The sequence below is a fragment of the Volvox carteri genome (genome assembly GCF_000143455.1).
Source record: "Volvox carteri f. nagariensis unplaced genomic scaffold VOLCAscaffold_86, whole genome shotgun sequence".
NCBI classification, from domain to species: domain Eukaryota; kingdom Viridiplantae; phylum Chlorophyta; class Chlorophyceae; order Chlamydomonadales; family Volvocaceae; genus Volvox; species Volvox carteri.
Genome location: NW_003307629.1, coordinates 116247 through 140939, shown reverse-complemented (window position 1 = coordinate 140939; position 24693 = coordinate 116247). Strand labels below are relative to the sequence as shown.

The window sequence follows — 24693 nt, the reverse complement described above, 5'->3', positions numbered from 1 at the left end:
AAGGTCCTTTTGGAAGTACCTGGGCTGCTGCTGGCGGGGTGTCTTCTACATCTTCACACAGCTGCCCTTTGGTCTTGCATCTGCCTGCTGGGCGTTTCACCAAGTTCATGCAGGAGGTCATGCGGCCCTGGCGTTCCTGGGGCTGGCATTGCATTGCACGAGGCCACATTGACGACCAGGCACATGCATGGCCAGGATGCCGCCCAGCTGATCACACGACGGACGGCAGTGGTGTCCCAGCTGGCTGGCTCCATTATGAACCTGGAAAATTTGATGCTGGGCGCCGTGCAACAGCGAATCCGCTACCTGGGGATGCTCATGGACACCGCTTTAGGGTTTTTTTCGTGGCTGGGGAGACGGTGCGACACAGCGATTCGTTCGATCCCCGATGGGCGCCACATCCCAGTGAGGACCCTTCCTTCCAATGAAAAGGGCAGCTGCTCTCCATGCCATGGGCTTTCGGCCCCTGGTCTCGGCTGCACACTCGGGTGCTGGGCATGCTGATCGAGGAGAGGAGAGAACCTGGGAGTCACACCTCCCCCGTCCCCAGCCGCATGAGAGGAGTTGGAGTCTTGGGAGAGCTCCTTCGACAGATTTTATGGCCGCCGTCACCTGTGGCTCCCCACCCAGGTGCACTCTAATCCTTTGCGATGCAGCTGGTAAATCGGCCGCATCCCTTGGTTGCTGGGGCGCCTGTACGGTTCTCGACGGCAAGCCAGGCGTCACTCGCGGCAACTGAAACCCTGAATTCAACGGGATCCTCTTAGCTGTGCAGTCGTTCGACAGGCCCGCAGGCTTATCTGGCCGCACCGTCAAGGTCCTGACGGACAACCTCAAGGCCGACAACATTATAAACAAAGGCTCTGCTAAAGCCGACAACACACAACCAGGAATCCACATGGCGTAATATAAAAACGTTGGATGGGTCTCGCGGCTGAGCAAGCGGGCAGGACGGAGGTACTTCCGGATGCCACAACATTTGTGTGTGTGTTACATGGTTGGGGGTGCTACCCATACGAGCCGAAGGCCCAAGGGCAATATCTATACGCCTAAAAGCCACGGAGAACAGGAAACACCGCACATCAACCCAGAACTGAGTTTCGGTGAGCCCACATACGTTCCAACATCCTCACCAGACGTACTGGTTCCCATTTCATGGCCTCCAACATGCTCTGTTGATGATCGAATACCTCTTCAGAACGAATATCATTATAGGCTGGGCATTCCAATAACACGTGTTTTTCGTCCTCGATTCGGCTATTAGTACCACAACAGCGGCAAAACCGCAGCCCCCTGGGGACATGGTAGTTGCCCCTTCGTGCTCTGTTTGCCTCCAAAGCCCAGCAACATGAACGAAACTGCATTAGCTTACGGTGTGCTGAACAAGTTGAAAACCTTAGCACCTACAATATTTATCCCGCGTTCAGCGAATTGTAAGCTTATGCAGTTAAGGCTTTGATGTTGGGCGTTGGCGGCGAACAGAGCACGCAAGGGACAGCATTATGTACCTAGGGAAGAGCGGGTATGTCCCTGCTGCGGCACTGATAGCTATATTGAAGATAAGAAGCACGCTTTGCTGGATTGTCCGGTGTACGGCAATATCAGATCTGATATGAATTTCCCTCACGTTGTGCATATGAAGAAAACCATGAAGTGGGAATCTGAACGTCTGATGTAGGTACTGAAACCCGTATATTCATTTTACAATGCAACTGCTCTTCCTCTAGCTATTCCATCATCTCACGCTGGTTATGGTCCTATCACGCTATTTGGACGTCTCATAACACTCTACCCGACAATTATAAGACATATTGGTCTAATAGCACCTCCCTTAAACCGTACAATTTAAATCAAGCGACTACGCATTAAGCAAACCAAAAGCTAGCTACACCTTAACACCACCTGCACCTAGTTTGAGCACAAACTTGCCACCCACTTGGTTCGTCCGCAGCACAAAATGAAGCGCAGATAGCTACCGCAACCAATGAACGCGATGTACGTCGCCCGGCTTGAATAACAACCCTATGAAGGTGGACAGTCGCGACAAGGTCTCATATCTACGTTCGCGTGTGTTAAGGCCAGCGCGCGGTACAGAATTAACACTGCGACGCTTAGGTGACCGATGTCCTATACAGCACACACCCCACTGATGCGCAGCCACGCGGGCTGCGTCCCGGCGAGCATGACGATTACGTCGCACGTGCTGCGATGATCGTCGACTCGTGGAAATGAGGATCAGTTGCAGCATTCTTCCCAGAGCAGGTAGGATTTGCCTGTATCAATCATGGTTCCCAGCCATCCAGGATATCTATACGTGCGACCCAGCAATCACAACGCTTGGTGCCGTGGACACGGCCAATCGTAAAGGCCATATCCGCTTACAACCATATGCTGCGCAATCCTGCTCTTCTTCCTTCATTGCCGCTATGCATACTTGCCACGAGGCGGTCAGGGCACGTGTGGTGCGTCAGGTTTTCCTTCTTCCGCGCAGTGTCCAAAGAACCATCATACCAACACGCAAACAGGGGAACTCGTATGCCGAACGCCCTACATAGTTCAGGGCATGGACTTCCGAAACCAGAGCACTACAAAACCACCCAACACTAACAGCGTATCCACTGCGGCACCCGACCCGCCCAGGCCACTTGCGTACCGATGCGCCTGCTCTGTATGCAGAGTGATACCAGAGTGCATTGAACGTCCAAGCCCAGAATTCATTCGACACAGCTCCGAAATCATACATGCATGTGTAGGCAGATCCAGTCCCAGGTGGCCCCTGAGAACGCCTTGTCAGAAGAATGAGCAGACGAAAGCAAACGAAGTGCCCAGTCGGGCAGCGACGCCCGAGCAATCCTCGGCTACATGGCGCTGCCGGAAAACGCAGAACGGAGAATAGGTCCAGTACTGCGCATTAGAAAATGCCGCCGCCTCCGCGTGAGGAAGCGTTGATGTCGCTGCCGGCTGGACCTCTGCCAAACATCTGTATCCTTAGTTCCCACGCCTGTAGCATAATTACCCGAGCAAATTCACGCCACGCGATTTGCGGGAATAACGCTGCCGCCAGGGCACGCGAAAACGTCAACTTAGGCGGCAGCGGGTGCTGCGCCGCCAGATGGGGCTGGCGGTGGACTCTTCTTGTGTGGCTTGTGCTTGGATGACATGTCCGTGTAAAGCCACGTGCCGGCCAGAGCAATGACGGTTCCCACCAGGGCCTGTGTCGTGAGGACCTGGTTGAAGAAGACTACGGAAGATCCAATAATAGCCACGCGCTTCACAACGTTGCACACGCCGTGCGACACGGGACTGACGCGCTCCAGCGTGTTGAAGGCAAACTGCGAAGGTGGACGATGTTCAAAGGCAGCAAGGGTGCCGCGGGGACAGACGGGCAAATGATAGGAAGGTAGCGGTGGGGAAAAACAAGGCAAGGGGATGGAATGGACCCGTTGGTCAATCGTAAGACCATGGTAAGGGCAGGCGAGTGTAGTGACGGATAAAACGCCAGCCATAGGAGGGCCTGAACTAATGGAATTCAAGTCCGGGTAAGTTGCCAGCCCATAGATCCATGCCAGGTTCCTGAAAACTTGCACATGTAGGTTCTACCCGATGGCCGACCCGAACGAATGGCAGGTAAAAGGGTCATATTCGGCGCAGCAAGTGCTCTGAACCTTTTCCGTGCAACCCTTATTCCTGCTACCCATGGTGCTAGACTGGCTTTGTTGTAGTGTGCGCCACACGATGTCTTACCCCGGTACCCCGAATCTGCTATGCAATCACAGCTAATGCTTGGTCTCATAAACAAAATCTCAGACCTCGACTTCAGCAAAGCTTTTGTGTTAACCCCGGGCCACGTGCACAGCACAAGAGTGAAGCGATAATCTGTGATGTCGAAGCCATGCATCGTGGCACCGTCCTGAAGGCTAAGGCATTATCAGATAGTAACACCAACCATATCAGCAAAAAGTTATTGACTCATAAAACCTGGACCACTCTCGATCAAGCCCAGATCAAACATATGGCCCCGTACAGTGCCTCAAATCACTTGTTCGGCCCCTCCGACCTCGGTCCTAATCCTGTGTGTACACCTCTGCTTTAGAAACATTCTACCGTGCGCTGCGTCCGAGGGAAATAAACTAAACAGACCCTGTTCCACACTGGAAAATGCTCACCTGGTTATACAAGTGGTACAGCATGCCAACCATGAACAAGTCCGTGTAGAAGCGAGTTGCGCCAACCTTCGCAATGGCGGCTTTGCAGCCCTCCATAAGTGTGCCACCCTCGGCGATAAGCGCCCACGGAACACAAATAAGCACGGAGATCAGGGTGGTGTAGGCGTAAACAGCCGTGCCGTCAAGGGTCTTCGTCATAGCCCTACACGGAAGTCCGTTTAGTGGTGAAACGTATGGGAAAAGTGAGGGGGGAAGTCAGGGTTAGGGTTCGACTAGACTCCGCTTATCCAAAACGAGCATAAAAGAACTTCACAAAGCACGGTGCTTGGGTTTCGGGTTGAAGCCATAGCAACGCCGTGAACGCGACAGAACCAACCAATTGCCTACGCCCAGAACGGAGCGCTCTGCCTGATGCAGAATCCAGTCGGACGTACGCACGTACAGGTAGAGCGAAGTACAGAAAGGGAATAACAGGCGCTGCAATGGCAGGTCCGCGCGTTGGACCATAGAATTGGCCACCGAACGAAATGAAATCGTGCCTCATGCTCGCGCAGGTTCACGCATAAGTCGTGAAGCCAAACGGGTTCTCGCCCGATGACAACCACACTCACTTCTTGGACCAGACGGCCCGGAAGCCGAAGGTCAGGTTGGAGGCCATGGCTGTGAGGAAGCCAGTCCAGTTGAAGGATAGCTCACCCGCAGACGCCAAGGCCACACCGAACTGGAAAACGATGGTGCACCAAAAGAGATTTTGGGAAGTTGGTAAAAGTAGCATGACCTCCAATGGCCTAACATCCCGGACCGCAAACGTGTGGGTCATGCTGCGGGTCGTACTATTGCATCAGCCCACATTCCTCAGTTACGAGTCTGACAGACATGAAGATCCCCAGCTCCGCATGCAAGGAGAGTCCGAACATTGAAACGGTACTTTGCGACGGTACCGATCCTCCCTGACGCACCATGATGGGGACAAGGGACAAGAGCACAGGCACAGGCGTGGACTCGCCAAGGATAAGCTGCGAAAGGACGACGTTAAAAGCTGGCTCCAGAGTCTTCACCGTGTGCGTGAGCGAGATCGCCACGGCAGCGAACGAGATGTTTGCTGCGACATGCCCGACAGCGTGCATGGCAGCCGGCCCGAAAATGTTCTTGAACTCCTGCTTGGTGACGGGCTGCATCCAAGAAGTTGGACCGGAGCGTCAACATTGCATATTCAAATCTTACAGGTGCTGCCCTAGACTGTGCGCTTACCCGCCCGAAAGACCAGCCCTTAAGGCCGATGGCATAAACAAGCACACAGTAGACCAAGCCGACAACCACGTGAATTGTCGACACAGTGTAAGGGTAGGGGAAGTATTTGAAAATGGTCTTGTTGAGCAGGTTGAAGCCGATGTTGAGCGCATACCTGCGTTTCAACTCTTCGAATGGTCAATACAAAGACAGGGTTTCAACCTCTACAAGCACACACGACGCACCAGATGGCGATGAAGGTAAGTGTGACAACGGTGGGAGCCAGCTTCACACCAACGACGTTAGAGACAGCCCTGTCAAGTCGGAAAGAGCAGTAATCGGGAAGCGTTAAGTACCTCAGTCGACACCTCCGAAAGACTATGTGTACCCATCAAAATCCCAGGGTGACGTTCAATAGCAATTCATCATCGTGACAGTATCCATATGGCACAAGCGTTGGCGTTGCGGTTGAGAGTTGCGTTGCGGCGCGATATTCCGATAGGGCTCACGTCTCAAGGGGATCGAGCTCCTTTGCCGCATCCGCAGCTTGCGCCTTAATGGCAACAGGTGCACGAGCTCGGAACGGCACCACTGGCTTCACCGCCGAAAGCCGCGAACCCAGCACCTGCGATCATCGGAGCTGACGTTTCCTCACACGCCATTTCCATAGGTAATCAATAATTCGATGTGATGCTTTGCAAACCTGTGAGCTCCTGACCGGCAGCCCACCAAGCAAGGCCACCGGCGCCAAAGGCCTCTTGCTCACCGCCACCGGAACTCCTACACGGCTGGTTAGGGTTGCCATCCTCAAAATTTAGCAAAATACGTAATTATTAGACTGCAAGACGGAGGCCTGTAAAGTTAAAGCAGATTGTGAAGATACCTCGGAATTTTGGGGTTTGAAGATGGGGTGGGACACTTTTCGTCCAGGTGCCGTGCAATTATGGTTTCGCTTCTTGCGTCGTTACGGTGGTAATTAGTTGTTAAAAAACGTACGTTTTATATCGAATATTATGTACCCGAAATCGGAATTCATTCGGTGTGCTCAGTGCCATATTTCAAAATAGTATCGTCCGCGACTTTTGTGATCGCATGCCTCAGTTAGCCCCCGCAGGAGCAGCATTAATTCACAAGATCGTCCTATATGCCCATATAGGTGGGGTAGGCGAGCGTACTCAGTAGGGGATGAGCGTTTGCATATTCGCCGCAGGCGTTAACTTCGCATGCTGCATGAGCGCGGTGATTCCTAAAAACCATGTCATAGCAGATAAGTAAGGTTTCCTAGTTAACCTCTTCACGGGATGTTCGCACTTTCTCACATGCGCTGTTTTACAAGGGTACGTTACCCGGGTGCATGAAGCGCTGACCAAGTCCGCCAACTCGTGCCCCTTCCCGGAGGCCTCCAAAACACACGCGCACACACACACACACACACTCTTGCATAAGCATAGACACGAGCTTTAGGATCTCCACCAACACTCACAGCGTGCACAGGTTAGCCCTGGACAACCCTGGAGCCTAGGTGGGCCTGTTTTCAATCCATAGAATGGTTGCATGGTAAGGAAAGGGCTCCTCCAACTGCAAGTCAGGGTCACGAAGTCTCTTGATGCCGGCTTGGCAAGACGGGGTACGGATGGAGCTACGGTCTCACAGGTGGCATACATGCATGCATTGATCGCTGTAGAGGAAGCTCCGTGTCACAAGTGTTATTTAAAAGGTCTCCAGTACTGAAAACAGTGTCCATGCATACGTGCAATGGAGTGCTCTGCTTACATGAGTCCGATCGGGAGCCCAGCTTACGATATCAGAGCATACACGTCGGTACTTTCTTCGCCTGAATGCACAACAACACATGAGAGACACGGGTAAGTGCGTAATGGAAGCTTATGTTCCCGCACTATTTCGCCTCCCGGCAAATGCATTTCCGGTGCAAAAGTGCTCAACAGGCAACTCAGTCGCATCACATTACCACCATATTTTACACTACCGTGCGCCAACAAACACTGAAAAAAGAGCACCCAAGCACCCATCCAAGCATATCATCCAACCATAAGAAAGCAGCCTACGTAGTGCTTGGACATTGCTGATTAGAAGCAGCCCTTGCTGTCCGCTCCAGCGGGCGTTTTGCCCGCCATGTTGCAGCGGGCAACTAGCACCAGCATCCCCCGTGCATACCCCTCGTAATGCGACGCGTCAAGATAGGACCCATCTCCGCCACACAATCCAGAAACGGAGACGGACTAACGACCCACATCCTATTGACGCCTATACTCCAGTTACGGATCCTCATCTGCCGCGTCGTGCTGGACGGACATCACCGCCGTGCGAAAATCCCCACTGGTTCCGTTCTCTGGGCCACACACAGTCCGACGTACATACCAATAAATGTTGCAGAGAGATAAGATGAGAGGTCTTGAATGTGCCGTATCGCACCCGCTGCGGCGGCGGAAACACCCTTCAGGAGGAGCAGGAACACTCACGTCACCACCACCGCCACAACACCACGCAAATGCTGCGCACCACGGTGACGGCTTCGGAAAAAAAGAATACATAAGGACGCTTGAAGCACACCAAAATGTTAGCAATTTCCTCCCTTTTCCAAAGCTTCCCGCCAGAACCAAGATCCCATGCTAGTCCACTCTAGATCACTCCACTCCAGTCCAGGCCAGTCCAATGACGATGAACTATTTAGGAAAAATCGATGAGCAAAAGGCCTCCCGGACTGCTAAACCTGAAGCAAATCCCCCAGCAGCTCATAGCTGTAGCTGTAGCATTCGTCGCCGGCTGCTTCTGCATACCTCTTCACACCTCTACCCGCGCACCTCTACCCGGTATGTACTCCCCCAAACAGCCCCCCACATCCCCACCGCATTACGGCCATGGGGATGTTGGAACTGAACCCCCCGCGAATGCATTCACAGCCTTGCGATGTGTAAACCCCCAACACAGCAGTTTCTCGAAACCATCTTCAACTACTAATATCGAACCACTGATTATGCAAGCATACCCTGCATGGTACATGATCCGTGGGGCAAGTGTTAATTTACCAGAATTTGTCGAAGTGATAACTCAGTAAAGATCACCTGCGTAGCGCCCGCATCCTTATCCTTCGTACCAACGTGCAGGGAAGTGCGCACGGATGACTCCAACAATGAATCAAATCTGCCCCCCTTCTCCGTCCCCGTTTGCCTGTACTTTACACAATCAATATTCCCCCCAATTGCCCACAGTGCTGATTAGTTCGCCTCGAGGCAACTGTCAGCACGCTCGAGCAGTGTAGGAAGACGAAGAATGGAAAGAAAGGGAGAGAAACACGGCACAGCCCAGGAAGGGCTGGCAAAAAATACGATTCACAACGCAGGACGCGCCGTCGATCTCCAAGTTCAACATAAACTCAAGGTCAGAGCTCTTAGTCCGCATACTCGTACCGACCCTGACGCGAACATTCACATTCGCGCCGCTTATTGCACGTACGGCACCATAGTGGCGATGACGAGCTAGCTCACTCGCGCTGCTAGAAGGTTCCCTCCACTTTGAGCACATAGTTCCCCCGAACCCCGATGAATCTCAAGGTTTTCCTACAGCCTCAATCATGCACTTAATATGTACAGGGGATGAACATGCTAAAACATGAATCGGTCATGAAAATGCGATATGTAGTTTGGTAGATAGATAGGCATCGCTAGACAAGTACCGAAAGCTCGCAGAACCAAGAGAAAGAGGGAGGGAGGAAAAGAGAGCAACCAGCCAGCCAGCCGATTAGCTAGCCAGGTATTATTGGAGCGATTAGTAAAAGCAAGCTGTACAGCCCATCCAGCGCCATATCGTTCAATTAGGGTCGTTGGACTTGTACACGAGCACAGCGCTGCGTGCTGCCCGCAGGATTTGGAAGGTGGAGTTGGCGAGGCCGCGGCCTGCAGGCGCCTGCGGAAGGGGAACACGCGTGCTTGTTGCATACGAGAGACGGGACCAGCGTCTTGCTTTCCCAAACCTTTTCCTGCTCCCATTTTCCTTTGTAAAGCTGCAAAGCCCCCCTCTTTCCATTTCCCCTCCCTGCAGGCTGCTCTCCCTGCTTCCCTCTCTCCTGGGAGGCATATGCACTGATAATTTTGGATATTTTTCTCCACGTGGTGATAACCCCGCCCCTCTTCCCCCGTCCCTCCCCCTTTCACTCACGTGCACGGCGATGAGGTGGACCTTGTCGTGCTCGGCCCACTTGATGGCCCCCGACTCGAAGGGCTCCTCCAGAGCGCGCTTCACCGCCGACACCTTGTACTGCGTCGCGATGTCGGAAAAGTTCTCCAGCAGCCGCCGACTGCCCGGGGAGTGCGGGCGAGCAAGGAAGGTGAAGGGGCGCTAGTAAAAGGTGAGGAAACTGTTGAGAAATGCGGAATGGAAAGACGGGTGGGAGATCCCCAGGCTCGGCAGGGTTAGCGCAGGACAACACATCGGAGAGCAGGCGATTGGGTAGGCCGGCAGGCCGCGCGTGGGGCAGGAGGGGAGGGGAAGGGAAGGGAGCGCGGTAACGTGAGCACTCCTGAATTATCTCCAAGCATCCAGAATTATCCCACCACCACCCCAACACCCACCTGGTCGTGATTTCCATCTGTGAAGCGTCTCTGGCGCCACCGCGCGTGAGAAAAATCTTGTCGTGGCGTGTAGGCGTCACCAGTTTGGAGCACACGTACCGCAACATGTTGCGGCTGCTGTGGTGCACCTCTAGGAGCATGCGCAGCTTGTCCTTGTCCCAGACGAGCGAAGCGAACTTGGCATTGGCCTGCAGGACAAGGAATGAAAAACATGAGCACCGGTACGCATTTTGCATCACAGACTCTAGATAATGGAGAGATGCAGTGACCTTTCCTTCCACGCGGCTGGACACACGCATGAAGGGAACATGAAGAGAGGAACACCCGGGGAAGGGGGTCTCCTGTGAACCCCTCAGAACCCTTCCCCCCACCCAACCTTTCTCCATTTCATTCAAGTTACCTATAAGAATTAACCCTAAGGTGTTTTTCCGTGCGTTCTTATTACAAGCAAGGGAAAAAGCACCACGCAGGTTAGCAGGACCATGTGGCACGGTGGTTGTGTGGCGATGCCCCCAACGGGCGCTGGTGGTATGTCACACACGCAGCTGAACACCTGGCCACCTCCTTCCTCGTGCTCTCTCCCACCCCACCCCACCATTCATCTCATCCTCCTCACCTTGACAATCAGCATAGGCCGCGTCAGGTTGCGCAGCATTGATACCGTTATGCTACCCAGAACTGTCGACCCTGCACCGCCATGGCTGCCACCGCCCGCGCCGCCGCTGAAGCTTGCGCCGGAGCTGTAGATGGCCCCCAGACTGCCCAAGGAAGCTCCAGCGCCGCCTCCGCCGCCGGCGCCGCCGCTGCTGGACATGGCTGCAGCTTGGCCGTGTGCGAGGCCCTGCGACGTGGCGAGCATCTGGCTGCCCATGACGACGAGCTGGGGGCCTACGTCGTCAATGAACGCTTCCAGCTGGTCAATGAGATTGCTACCGGGGTTCTTCGTCTGGAGGTGAAAGTGAAAGTGACGGTGGAGGTTGGAGACGCAAGCGGAAAGTTACCAGAGATGGAGGTTGGAAATTTTATCAAGATTACCAAGGCGGTTCGAAGACGGATGTGGCGGCAGTGGTGGAGCGTTGGCGCGGTTCATCGGTTTCCACACGCGAGGGGGACAGAAAGGGCAGGCAGATATCCAAAAGTGTCGGTGTTGTATCGTACAGTGACAATCAGACAGACAGACAGGTGTACAGACAGGAACGCCAGCTGCTACACCGATAATGGGACGGACAGTTAAACAGACGGACAGACAAGCAGGAGGTCAGTCATGCGCCAACCCACCAGCAACTGTGCGGACACGTCCACCATGGTCTTCATGATCGACATCTCGTGCTTTCGCAGCAACAGCCGTCCTGCCGACTCCTGCAGCACCGACGGCACCACCGTCACCAGAACCACCCGATCCCTGCCGGGCTTTACCAGCGCCATCACCAACTGTACGGCCATGCTCGTACTCTCATTCTCAGCCACTAGTATGACAATGCACTGGCCGGGGGCGATGTTGCGGAGGTCAGCCACGGGCCCAACGCCAGCGCCGGAGGTAGGCGAGGAGGCGGAAGGGTCCTGGCCGCCGGCGGCAGCACCGCCGCCACCGCCGCCGATGACAGCGGGGTGGAGGGTGATGGCGTGCGGGGCATGCGGCGAGTCCGTGGCGCCGTGCGCGAGACCGAACGCGGGAGTGACGTTGCCAGCCAAGCGGCGGAAAGGCGCGTGTGCGTCCTGGGAGGAGGGAAGGGCGGGATCAGCCAGATCCGCATGGTAAAAACGAGGGACTCGCACACTCAGAGCACCGGCGGATTCATCGGGAGGAGGCTCAGTTAATTGAAGGAAGGGGACACAGCAGGATGCGGTCGGGCAGACGTTCGGGTAGGGTCAGACTGAAGGGGAGGAGACGGACGGGGTCGGGGAGGAGGTGAGAGACTCTTCAAACCGGGGGGAACAAACGGTGCTGTACACCGTTTCATACAGGTCAAGTAAAAAAACCAGCAACCAGCAACACACCGGCTGCTGGTGCGGGCATGGATTCGATCGGGTCGGATCCCTTGAGACGTGTTTCATTTCAGCAAAGCAAGGCTTGTTCCCTTTCCTCTCCACTTCGATGACGTATCCTGGTTCGCGAAGTTCCTTTTCCGGAACACCCTCCTCACCGCCATGTCGCCGCGCGCACGCCCTCCCTTACCTGTGCCTGGACAGCGATAAGCAGGTCCTCCAATTCGCTCAGCGTGTTCAGGTTGCGGATGGGCCGGCCGCCGGCAGATACCGCCACGCAGCGCGCGCCCCATTCAGTGGCTGCCGTGAGGTCGGCCATGTCAAAGGTGAGGTACGCCACGTCCCCCGCTACCTCCAAGCTGGGGTGAAAGATGCTGCTGCGCTGGATTAGACCTGATGGGATGAAGAGGATTTACCACGGGACAGAGAGAAACGCAACAATAAATCGTATAAGGAATAACGAGTAAAGGAACGACGACACGGAACTATCAGGGGTTAAGAGGAAACGAGGGCAACGCAACTACTGCGGGAATGGAGGAAAAGAGGATGGAATCCCCAGGAAGGGAGGGTACAGGTGGGATAGCGCACTCCTTTTCGGATATGGGCTTCTGGTTATCGGGGATCACAGCGGTAGTTGTCTTGTAGCCATCATCACGATTAAGAGATTTGGGTCACTAACGGTTCGGGAAGTTTGAGTCAGTTGGCTTGGCTATGGAATGATGTTTTGGAACGGCTGATATGCCAACTGGTGAGGTGCCAACTGGTGACTTGCCAACTGGTGAAGTGCCAAGTCGACTAGGACCCAGAAGGATGCCCTCACGACGTTTACCGACTACCTTCACCACCATCACACTCACTCTGCAGGACATCCACTCGCCACAGGTACCTCCGAGTGCTGACTGCCAGCTTGCCCTTGGCCTGGGTGCGCAGCTCCGTCAGCAGCTGGATCGTGCGGGGGGTCTGCGTGAGGGTGGTGCAGGGAAAAGGGCGAAGGGGAAATGAAGAGGAGCGCGCGGGACAGCCGGCCCCGGGGGGAGCGAAGGGGTAGAGGTGCAAGGCAACCAAAGCGCGAGATTAAGGGCCAGAAAACAAGACCTCCATGCGACATCGCAACGGACGGTCAGGACGAGGCTGGGTAAGAGAGGAAAGAGGCCCCGAGGCACCGCAAGGGAAAGTGGGGTACCTACCCCCAGGTCGCTGTTTTTCACATCCACCACCATGTGCGGGTGCAATGGACCGCCAGGGCCGGCCCCCACGCTGCCACCCTCCGGCTGTGATACCGCTCCCACGTCGCTGCCCGCACGATACGGCCCTCCGCCAGGGCCAGGGCCAGCGCCAGCGCCGCCTCCAGTCGTATACGTTGCGGCGCGGCGCGGAGGCAGTGGCGCGCCAAGGCGCATGGACGACGATAGCGCTGACGCAGCTGCTGCCGCTGCCGCACCCGACCCGGTGCTGTTGGTGCGCCGCTGCCGCGGCGGCGCCATCACAACGCCCGTCTGCGCGGCCCGGGCAGCAGTCAGGCTGTCCACTACTTCCACCTGTAGGCCTATGTTCGCGCCCATGTGGTCGTGCAAGTACAGCATGTACGACAGTACCTCCGAATCCAACGTCAGATCCGGATTGTACAGGTTGATGTCCCGCAGGCGCCGTGTCAGCAGCCATTCGATTCCGCGCTGCGCCATGAAATCCAGTACCGACATGCCAAGAGGCACCAGCGGCGGTGGCTCCGCCACCGCCGCTGCCGCCGCCGCCGTGGCGGCAGCGGTCGCGGAGCCGCCGGCACTCGCCCAGGAGGGTGCCTCTGCCTTGGAAACCACGCTGGTCCTTGGCGTGTCACGTGCAACCCGTAGCGCCTCTTCTGGCCAGACCAGCTGCATCAGGGCGTAGCCGCTCCCCGCAGAGACGGGCGGCGAGTTGGGGTCGGGCACGAAGATGGTCTGTACGGGGTCCCAGTAGTAGCCAGGTCGCCGCTGCTGGACCACCAAGACGAGGTTCTCAGGCCGCAGCCTGAGGGATGCGGTGAAGTGGCCGCGGACAGGATCGGGAGTCAGATCGGCGTGGGGCGACGTGGTGCATGAGGGCTGTCATATGAGGAGGCAAGGATGAAAGAGATCGACGGTGCCAACGCCCTCCACAGAGCCCTCCACAAGTGGTGAGGTGGCTGCCCGTTGGTTTCCGCAAGCTCAGCCAGCCCCATTAAAATTCCGATATTTGTCTTGCATGGGGAGAAAGGTACCCCACATCACTAGGACCGACCTCACCCGTGATCCCTCCCTCTTCTGCCTCCGCCACTCCTCCCCCATAATGTCCATCAATCGTCGGGGCCCACTGCGCGAAACCCCCTCCTCTTTACCCACGCTCGTCCGCCTACAACCCGTCCCAAATCACACACCCGCCACAAGAACCGTAACCTGCGAGGCAGGAGTCCGAGCACACGCAAATGCTCCACCCTCCACCTTCTACCTCCTCCCCCCACAATCCCCATCCACCAGCCGACCTCCTCCCCTTCATTACCCTTCCCAATCCCTCCCAATGGGTTCCGCAGCCTCCGCAACCTCCCTCCCGCCCTCTCTCTCCGCTCACCCGCAGAACTTCCGAAACCTCAGCTCCCGCACCACCTCTGTCTTCTGCGCATCGTTCACGTGCAGCACTACCACCAGCCGTGACACCGCCTCCGGTCCCGCCAGCGCCTCCACCGCAGCCACCAGCGCCATCAGCAGCCGGGGGCCCATGTGCACGTGACGAACTCGGTCAGCAGCGGCAACCTGGAGGAGGAGCAAGACAAGAGGGATAGGAGGTATGTATCCAGAAGCGGAGGAGGAGGAAGGGGAGGAGAAGAGGAGGCTGGCAAATAATATGACGACGCAAAAGGCAAAGAAACAAATGCCTACTGACGTCCAAAAGGACGCAACGACGCAGCTGGTCGTATCAAGTGAAGTGAAGGATGGGGGAGGAGGCGCAGGAAGGGGATTGGGACGACGACGACGACGACGAGGGGGAGGAGGAGGAGGAGCACAAGCAGAAAGACCAGGGGGAGGGAAAGGACATAAACGAGGTGAATAGGAGGTGGTAAATAAGTAGGAAGTCCGCTCGTAGGACGCACATTGCCGACAAAGCTAATACTCATTAAGCAGGTTACGACGAGGGACAGCAAGCAATGTGCGAACTAACGGCAGGAAAGACAGCAGGAAGGAGGAGGAAGTCCTTTACCTTGGCAGGAAACGTTGTCGCGATGAGGTCCCACGGGTCGGCGTCCCACAGCGCTTGTTGCTGCTGACCATCGCCCATCGTTATGTACTCCTCTCCCGCCAGAACCTGCGGGCGTGAGAAAGGGAGGGAGGGAGGGAGGCAGGTATCAGACAGCGAGGTGGAAGGTCAGGCGGGCCAAGCAGAGGCAGAGGGCAATCCAGTTCAGGGACGGCAAAACCTCCATGGCGTTCAAGAGACGCGTTCAAGAAACAAAGGCCAAACGCGATTGGGAGGCCCCCGCGTTCAACCCCACCCCGGCCTAACCCCCGGCCTTCCCTTCGCACCAGCAGCTTCATCCCGCCTTCCTCATCCCGCCTTCCTCATCCCGCCTTCCTCATCCCGCCTTCCTCATCCCGCCTTCCTCACCCGCCTTCCTCACCCGCCTTCCTCACCCGCCTTCCTCACCCTTCCCGAGTTCGTTCTAATTAGGGCTCCAACCCCCCAACCCTCATCCGCATTGGAGGACCGTCGTCCCAATCCTCGTATCCTTCCATTACACCGAAGCCCACGAGCAGGCGAGATCCAAAAGGCCCTCAGTGCCACCTCCAGTCCACAGGACCGCACCCATCGCTCATGCCCACCTGCACCGCCATGCGCCCCGCTCGAAGCATCGTCGCCACCTCCGCCCTAAACACGGAAGCCTGAGCGGCGCCCACAGAGGCGGAGAACCGCGTCCCGTCGTACACGTGCGGCGGCTCCCAGCCGGGGCCCGACGGCACGGCGGCGGCGTTACCGGCGGTTGTGCCGCCCACCGCTGTTAAGGTATTGTAGGAATTCGAGTGGGAGACGGGCGGGGATGAGGAGCCGGCCAGCTCCTCCACCCACCGCGCGTTGGCGCGGTTGGCGAACAGGTGCATCATTCGGAGTGGGCGCTCCAGGGCAGCCGCCTAGGACAGCAAGGGGGTTTAGGAAGGGCAAGGAACAGACGGGAAAAGAACTTGAGCGTGCGCGAACGGCGAGGACAGGAACGTGCGCGCGGTGTGTTTATGAGAGAATTATGGTGCTGCACGGAAGCGAGCTCCGTAGTCTATAGCGACGTGTTGAACAGATGTTGAACAGTTGTGGCGTGTGTGTGTATGTATGTCTCTGGGTAAGGTAGCGCACAGGAGTGTACACAAGTGGTCGACAGGTGCGGAGTCCTGTCGCGGCAGGAGGAGTAACTTTATACCTCTGGCGCGCCGAGATATAACCCGAGGGAAGGCACTCAGCTCCTGGAAGCACAACACCGGGTGTTTTAGGAGGAGCTGCTCCATGTGCGCCGTGCCTTAGAGCTACATCCTTTCACCGCCGGAACGCATGCCGCGCCGCCGCCGCCGCCGCCGCAGATACCCCCCCATGTTCGGCCCACTTCTTGCGTCGCCCCGGACCAATACGTCTTTTTTTCTCTGCCATATGTATACCGTTCTGTTTCTTGGCCTGCCCTGCCTTGACCTCCCGCCTCACCTCCTCCTGGTACCTCAGGAACAGCTGGTCGCTGCTGCCGTCATGCACCATCCGGCGAATGGTGCTGCTGCAGCGCAGCGCCCTCGCTCCCGCCACACTGCGCGGCCGTTCTGCGTAAGGCGACACAGAGCGCAGCACCGACCGGTCCCCGTCGCCCGGCGCGCTGCCACGGACACGGCCCGCTCGGCGCGCCGCGGCGCCGCCGCCACTAGATGGCGTCGCGCTGGCGATGCGCACCACACCACCGCCGTTATAGCGGCTTGTTTTGTTCCGTGCCGCAGCCGCGGTCACCGCCGCCGGTGCATGGATGTAACCATCGGCCGACGCCGTTGGGCTGCGCGTGACGGCCGGGTGTGCCACGCCCGCCTGCGGCAACGACGTGGTGGATGCGCTCCCCGTCAAGCCCAGCCCTGACTCGCGGTGCTTACGCAGCTGGCGGCCCATAGGTGACGGCGGTGACGGTGTGTTGTCGGGGCCCGCGCTGCGCGCATGTGGCACCGGCTGGCCCCCCGGGGGCCCATTCCAAGATCGCGCCCGCGCTACCGTGGCCGTATCATCGGTCAACATGGCTATCGCTGAAGGCCGGCGGAGGACGGTTGCGGAGATCCCACTTGCGTTTGTCGGACCAATCGAGTGGCGTACTTTTACCTCACCGAACTCGCCGCCTGTGCGGCGAGCAAAGCGCGGCGACTCCCAGCGCTTGCCGCCATTCCCAGACGCCGCCGTCGCCGCTGCCGCCGTCGGCGACAGTGCAGGTACAGCGTCGCTGGTGCTGACGGTGCCGTCGTCCTCACCCGCCGCCCCAGGCCCAACCTCGGAACCCGGCGCAGAAAAGCGAATGTTCTTTCCACCCGCAAGACTCACCGTCGCATTGCCCCCGGCAGCGACTGTGCCGGCGGAGCTCTCGCCCTCCAGCCCCGGTGGGGGCACCAACCCCGATGACCTGCGCTCACTCTGGCCGCGGAGTACGGGCAACGGGCTGCTGGAGCCGGTGCCGGCGCCGCCGCCAGCAGCCACACCGGCAGTACCAGCGGTAGCAGCGGCGCCACCACCAGACGCAGCACCGGCCGGCAGGGCACTCCGTGAGGAGCCGGCGCCGCCAGCTCCTGACGAGGACGCGGTGGGGAGCGCCGGCGTCGCGCCAGCACCGGCCTGTGTCGGGATTGGGGTGGCGGCGTGATGTCGGTGAGGAGGTAGGAGGCGGCTTCCTACTACCGCCTAGTTCGTCACACATCGCGCTCAGGCTCGCCAACATGTGCCTCCCCCAGACCCTCTGCACCTCCTCCACTCCGCCTCACCGTCTGAGTGTGGTGCAACGTGGGCGTCAGGTTAATCGGCCGCGACCGCAGCAACGGCGACCCGGCGCGGCCGGCTCCGGGGGGCCCCGTGGACGACGGCCCGCCGCCGCCTGACGTGCCTGCCGGCAGTCGCTGCTGCTGCTGCTGCTGCGGTGACGGTGGTGCCTTAAAGGCAGGGCTAGGGAGGGGGCCCCGGGATGACCCGGCAAAGGTCACGGTAGGAATAGGGTCGGATGACTCGTCCGGATCGGCATCGAACATCGGAGACTGAGGCATATCTCGGTGGTTCTTCTCCCGCCACACCTCCTCCGCCAGCGCCTGCGTTTTCCACAGGCAGCGCCCAGAAGAAGGAAAGCCGCTTCAAAGGAAGATGGAGACGCGGGGGACCAAATCAGCAGGGGTAATGAGCCCCAGGCACTCTCATTATCACCACCACCGACTGATAGCCAATACCATAAACGATGTTCCTTCCTCGTATCCGTCCCAAAACCACCGGGTAGGGCCGACTGAAATATTTGCGCTTCTTTTCCTTTGGTTCTCATCCCCTCCTCCAGCCCTCCAACGCGCCTGCAATTCGGCCGCCGCAACCCGCGTGACCCGGTATGTCCCCTGCTCCTCCACGAATCGCTCCAAGTCGGTGCCCAGGTGTTGCGCGATGAAGTACGACAGCGAATCAAGGCGCTGAAGCCCCCGGGCGCGGTACTTGCGGCCACGGAACGCCAGCACGACGCTGATCACCATCATGGCCTTGCGCTTGGCGCGTAGAATGCGCAGCCGCCATTCCGCGGGTTCGGCTACAGCAGCGGCGGCGGCACCGATGGGGGCCGACAGCAACACCGGTGGTTTGGGGGCAGCGGGGCACTTCCATGAGGCAAAAGCCCGGTGAGAAAACTAGGGAGGGTGGGCTTACCTCGCCACGCCATCTGGATCCGGATCCATCAGAAACGGATTCGTTATATGCCGTATAAGATAGGTACCACACTTACGGCGGACACTGTACGGCGTCCCCACAATTCTGGGCAATGCCACACAGCCTTGGCCCATCCTGGAACGGCCATGGAAGGGGGCCACACGCCCACGCCCACCACCACCACCTAATAAACGCCCTCCTCCGCATGCTCCCACATTCAGAAACAGGTGGGCCCGTCCCCGGCCCACCTCCTGGCCGGTAAGCCGCCAGGGGCCGCACGACGCGAGGCATCTCAGAATCATCTCCCCTGCGGTTCAGGTGCAGGCGGAATACGGGTGTGCGAAATTTATCTGTCGGCTTCAGTTCGGTCCGCGCCATTTGCTTCCGCGCTATGGGAGAACAGATTGCACAACCCAAGGCAATCCCCGGAGTTGATACACCCGCACTGTGGGTTTTCAGGCACAGCAAGCGATATTCCCTCCTCCTTGCGCACAGAAACGCTTGCAAAAATGTAAGGCAGCGGCCTTACGTTTCGGACGGCGCGGCAGGAAACGCGCCGAGGAGGCCTGCTGGCACGGGTACTATAGGCCCCGCTCGCGCTGGCGCCGCCGTCGCTTCCGCCGCTTCGTCCTCCGCCTCTGTTTCCGCCGTCCTCGCCCCCGCTGGCTTGCTGCGACCCGGGGAAGAGCCCGGGGAAGAGCCCGGCTTCGAAGAACCTTGCTGCACCGCTTCCGGCTTCGGTTGCGGCCTCCGGACGTAATCATTTTGAGACCAGTACAGCGAATTCCAGGCTGGGCGGTCCTGGTCAGACTCATGTGACTTGTCGCGCTTGTCGCGATCTTGCAGCCGGCGCTCCAGCTCCTCGCGCGCCTGTTGGGCCCTGAAAAGGCAGGGGAGGGTGGGGAGGGCGGGAGCGCATGGGAAAGGTGCAAAAAGGGTCCATCGGGGGTCCAGGGCACGACGCCCTGGAAGTCCCTGTAGATGCCTGTGATGCAGGAGGCCTTCGACGCTCGAGATCCGAAACCTTTTTGGGTCGTGTAATTCCCCCTGGTCAGGCGTTACTAGTGACTTGCAACCCGTACAGCGCACGAATAGGTCAGCCAATAGGAAGCAGGTAAGAAGCCTGGGGCCATTTAAGAGGTAGATGATCAAACGGGGCGAGCAGATCATGAATGCAAAAAGTGCGCCAAGTTGGAGCGGAAATGTTTGAGGTGTCGGCAATGTGGATTGCACGCGGCGGACGAGGTGACGGCTGGGTGTATATGCACGAGTGGCGCTCTGGTTGCGACAGGGTTTTACGTGTGAAAATGGCTAATGTACGTTTCTCTGTGCGGTTTCGGAGGTGCTGTAACAAGGTACTGTTGCGGACCCATACTCCGGGAGTTGGAATGGCCGCGCCGTTCACGCCGCCGTTGCGGTGTTTCAAGAGCCTATGGAATGCCCGACGCCGACGTATTTAAGATGGGCTTTAGGAAGATTAGATCAAAGGAGAGCGGAATTCTTAGCGTTCCAGAGAACTGAAAGCCATACCTGAGGTCATTGTGTTTCATAGTCTGCCATTCACGAACCGTGAAATGGTGGCGGTTCACGTTCAAACTGCGCGCAAGTTTCATCGCCTCTTGACGCATGATTTCATGCCTGCGGCATTGTGCAGCAGCGGAGGAATATACAGTCCGAACGGCATACGTTTGGCCCGACACATGCGCCTCATGGCACCGGCACTGACAAATTGTATACCTGCCGGCAAGGGGATCCTTCGCGAGAGCTTCTTCGAGGCGGTTGCCCTGTTCGTGCACGGCCTCCTGCGTGGCCACCGACACGCAAACTGTCACTGTGACAGCCCACGGCAGGGCACCCCATCAAGCAGCGCAAGGTCACTTATGAAAGCCCCCTACCTTTAACCATTCCAAGCGATATTTCGTGCTTTGTCCGCGCTTAAGAGCAGGCCGTTGGTTCCCTGCGGGGTTAGCAATGAACATACGGAGGGAATTGAGCCAAAAGCTTGGCAGCAACCGAAGCCTTGTATGCTCAAAATATCTCTCAAACGCATACCTCCCAATCGATCAAGCTCTCGCACTTTTTCCGAGCGCCATTCAGCTTCTGGGTCGGTTGTCCCGTCTGGGGGCCCAAAAATCGCCGACTGAGCAGACGCCCCTGCGCCCATTTACATGAACTGATGTGCAAAATGTATGTGGTGCTACAAGTGAGACTGCCTTGACTACGCGTTTGGAGGCTCTACGTTCTCCGGCATCCCGAAATCTCGCAAAATTAATGCCTGAAGTAACAGCATATTTGTCTCAATACAATTGGCTACAAGTAATTGCAACGTTGGGGTAAGTCAAACTCTGCTACGATTAGACTTCCAGCGACCAAACGTACGATTTTGTGTTATATGGCAAATGCAACGCCGCCCTTTGCTGCAGAACTCCAATTCCTCTTTGTTTATGCATTCTCAGTTAATAAAGATGCTAGCTCCTACACCTATTCCCTCCTACTCAAATTACCGCTGAGTCATCGGGGCACGGTGTTCGCTTTCCAATTTCACATGTGAGGCATATACAGTGTTCTCATCGATTATGTTGGGTATGCTCAGGACGCGGCGAGGACCATGAAATGGGTTTATGGAAGCCGTGGGCATTTTCGAACAAGCACGCACTATGGCACACCTGCAGATCCAGCACGAGCTTGAGCAGGCATTCCTGGCGGATTTCGATCTTACAGCCACAGCAACACCACCAGAGCCGGTACGGCGGGCGATGGTCTCGTTCTGGTGCGAGCAAGGGGAGTTAGTTGACTCATCACCATCCATCTGTGTAAAAAGTGTACCGACGGCATAACCTTTTGCCTTAGTATGTCATGCAAATTGCTATGGATGTATTCCCAAGGATGGATAGCCTAGCCAATTGAGGAGGCAACGTTCGCCTGGTCTCGCCTGTTCGTGGATCCAATTGCTCCCCAATCAGAATTGCTCTGGGACCGACCAGAAAGCTGAGCCTAACCGTCCCCAATACGCTGCTTTAAAAACTTCTGCCCATTATAGACGCCTGCACTGTGCGCATCAAGATCAAGCCCCAATCGTTCAAATCTACATGCTGTACCACAGCCGCTGTGCGGCTAGGCTTCCAAACCCCTTGGACAACAATAGCAGCGCTTATAACTGTTTGCTCGACAAAATAAACTAGAACATCCTGGAAATTAATGCGGATGACGAAGTGTGGCTTCCAGCGGGCTCAGGACCCGTGGAGGCGGAGTGGAGCCTCTCCAGGCAGCTCCTGAAGCGCGTCCGCTGCCGTACAGCGAGGATTTAGCCTCTGCATACTTTCAGGACTTGGTTCAGGACAATGCTTGCAAGGCATTGCTTGCAGCGCAATGCACGGCTATCACGGATGCAGTCTTGGCAGCAGCCAGGAAATGCCCCCGATGCAGCTAACCTGGGCAGCATGGGGGCCAAAGTTGCCCGATCACCATACTCCTCTGGGAGCAGCCTGTCAGCGTTGTCGTGCAAACCAAGTGGTCCCGGCAGTGTCGCATTCACTTCGGCACCACTCCAACGGAAGTGGACTGACTGCCAGACAGTAACGCGTCCCTGGACATTTCCCTGAGGCACGACGGAAGCAACTTATCCTGGTGGCATTAAACCCTCATGCAGCAGTTCGACGTGCTGGCCTTCCGCCCGCGGCATATGAGTGCGGAGATGGCCTTTGTGCTGCAATGGTGGCAGTCGTAGCCTGTGCTAAGACCCCCGCCCATACTTCGAGTATGAACTTCCGCCTTAGGCGGCATTTACTTGTAGGCATCCATGACAGTGTCCTGCTCGCCATCGGACCCAGGGGATCGGAGCCATAGATCTGACATAAATCTGACAGAAAAGGCGGCAAAATAGGCAGTACGCATTGGTTTAGCTCCAGCGAACTTGTCCATCAACCGTGCCAAGCGGAATGGAAAGATCGACAGGAAATGTATCCATCATAAGAAATATAGTATGTAATACCTACATGCTCCAGGTGTGACTCGCGGTTGCTTAGGCCCATGTACTGGGTGACAGCTCCATTTGCCCCCACAACACTGTCCCAGACCTCAACTGGCTCGCCAGTTCCTCTCCCCACTTCTTCCACAAGGAGATGCCCGAATGCCTTCTGGCATGAATAGCAGTGAAGGGTGAAAACCATGCCACTTTCGGGAGGACCCCTTTGGAGGCGCTGGTTCATGGTGACACAGTCGCATGCAACAGTGCCCAAGCAGAAAAAATAGCCCCTTCATGTGTGTGAAGCGATGCCAGGCGATGCCAGGAAGGGATGGATAAGGCAAGTCGTGCACCGTCCACGTTCTTGCATGTCTGGACCCTGCTCCGTCAGCCACTTCGTATGCAAGCGGTCCCAGAAGCACGCGATGTCGTACCACCAGAAATTTACCACCGTACCCAAGCATAAAAGCGATTGCACCGTTGAGGTGCAGTATGCATGCCGTTCGCCCCCCAAAGAGGTGAACTCGGCATTGAAGCATGCCATGGCGACACAGCTTGGCCCCAAGTGCCGAGTGAGGTTCTGCACAAGAGATCAAGAAAGACTGAAGGAAAATAGTGACAGCTCTTCAGCAAGACATTCCCAAATTTGTATTGACCTTTTAGGACTCTGCTGCTTATTTGCGTTGAATTTGGAGCAGGAGTTCGTGCCAATATCCTGTGATGCTGCTGGGTTACCCAGACCTGCCAGAACGCACCCGTTGCTGATGAGGAACCGACGCCGGGGTAGCTGGAGGTAACCCTTTGTGTACACTGAAGGTTCAGCTTAAAGTTCGCATTAGAGTGCACTGAATGCATAGATTGTGGCCCTGGCTAAGCTTCCTCTACACCACCATTGAGGAGCAAATCCCCTGGTCTTGCGATGGACAAACATTGCCAGTCACTGTTACATCCGACGGGTCCCCAGCGCCCAGATGTGCAGCTAGTGGTGACTGCCCGTCCTCGTCTGCACCCTCCTGCTCCTGCTGTGGCAGCAGCGGTTGGCGGTGCTGCTGGGCCGGCGGTGGGGGTGGCGGTTGCTGGTGTGTTGTATTCTGGGCATATCACGGGTTTGACATCCACCATTCTTTGCATTTCTGTAGCCGTCTTCTCCAGCCTAAACCTGCCACTGGAGGTTTTGGTGCTTTGGCCACGTCCCCCGGCTCCGTCCCCCTAATCGTCATCAATGTCGGGATCAATGTTTGCATAATAAATTAAGGAGTCACTTGATAAGCGCATAAATTCTCCGCTTGAGTTGGAGCGCCAGCGAAAAGTCAAGCAAGTTTGAAGGCCGCAGCTTAGGACACTGGCTCTCGACACGATAAAATATGATGAAGCGCAGCACATAACATATGCCAAATTAAGCTTTTTCAACAAACATCCGTCGTAGTAGGTAGAATGTAGCACCTTCACGTTCAAACCACTGACAGAGCTGTGCACTGATTTGCTTATGTCTCATTACCTAGCACTAGAGCTATCGACTAAGATGTTTAATAAATTCCATTCCAAAAATGTAGCCTTTTGGCGAAAATGGCGCAGTGCCTATGGTACGGCATGTAGGTTTGACAATTGGGGCTTGAACTTGATACGCACAGTGCAGGCGTCTTTAAGGGGCGAAATGTTAAAAAAAAGCGTTTTTAGGGACATTTTTGGCTCAGTCCAGTGATCGGCCCCAGTTTCATTGGGGAGCAATGAACGTTGTCTCCCCAATTGGCTGGGCCACCCTAACTCGGGGATGCATCCTTAGCTCCCCAGAATGCCAGTTATAAACGAAATGTGTTTGGGCATTAAATGTCACATTACTAATCAGGGGCACACGCTG

General features: G+C 56.8%; 2 protein-coding genes across 2 annotated transcripts; both read right to left on the bottom strand.

Annotated features, from left to right (window-relative positions):
* Nucleotides 1-1676: 1676 nt before the first annotated feature.
* Nucleotides 1677-6257, bottom strand: VOLCADRAFT_77822 (uncharacterized protein). Its single transcript, XM_002958091.1, has 8 exons — nt 6100-6257; nt 5906-6021; nt 5642-5710; nt 5418-5571; nt 5126-5338; nt 4778-4887; nt 4167-4368; nt 1677-3332 (listed from the first exon to the last, which is right to left on the bottom strand). The coding sequence occupies exons 1-8, from the start codon at nt 6199-6201 to the stop codon at nt 3084-3086; spliced, it is 1215 nt and encodes a 404-aa protein (XP_002958137.1). The 5' UTR covers nt 6202-6257; the 3' UTR covers nt 1677-3083.
* Nucleotides 6258-9224: 2967 nt separating this feature from the next.
* On the bottom strand, nt 9225-23690 carry VOLCADRAFT_99345 (uncharacterized protein; the record flags this gene model as incomplete). Its single annotated transcript, XM_002958090.1, has 20 exons — nt 9225-9320; nt 9573-9711; nt 9986-10173; nt 10602-10931; nt 11264-11701; nt 12162-12364; nt 12829-12931; nt 13159-13978; nt 14555-14736; nt 15182-15286; nt 15802-16107; nt 16664-17815; nt 17962-18279; nt 18550-18755; nt 19120-19178; nt 19401-19751; nt 20402-20509; nt 20609-20673; nt 21538-21638; nt 23591-23690. 20 exons carry the CDS (start codon nt 23688-23690, stop codon nt 9225-9227), a joined length of 5370 nt encoding a protein of 1789 aa, XP_002958136.1.
* Between the last annotated feature and the right edge of the window lie 1003 nt (nt 23691-24693).

What these genes read in the sequence shown, in the direction of transcription:
- VOLCADRAFT_77822 (XM_002958091.1), bottom strand. Translation starts at nt 6,201, where the DNA reads ATGGCAACCCTAACCAGCCGTGTAGGAGTTCCGGTGGCGGTGAGCAAG. An exon ending in AGGGCTGGTCTTTCGGGCGG is followed by an intron (nt 5,339 to 5,417) that starts GTAAGCGCACAG and finishes TCTTGGATGCAG; the next exon opens with CCCGTCACCAAGCAGGAGTT. An exon ending in TGTACCACTTGTATAACCAG is followed by an intron (nt 3,333 to 4,166) that starts GTGAGCATTTTC and finishes CCACCTTCGCAG; the next exon opens with TTTGCCTTCAACACGCTGGA.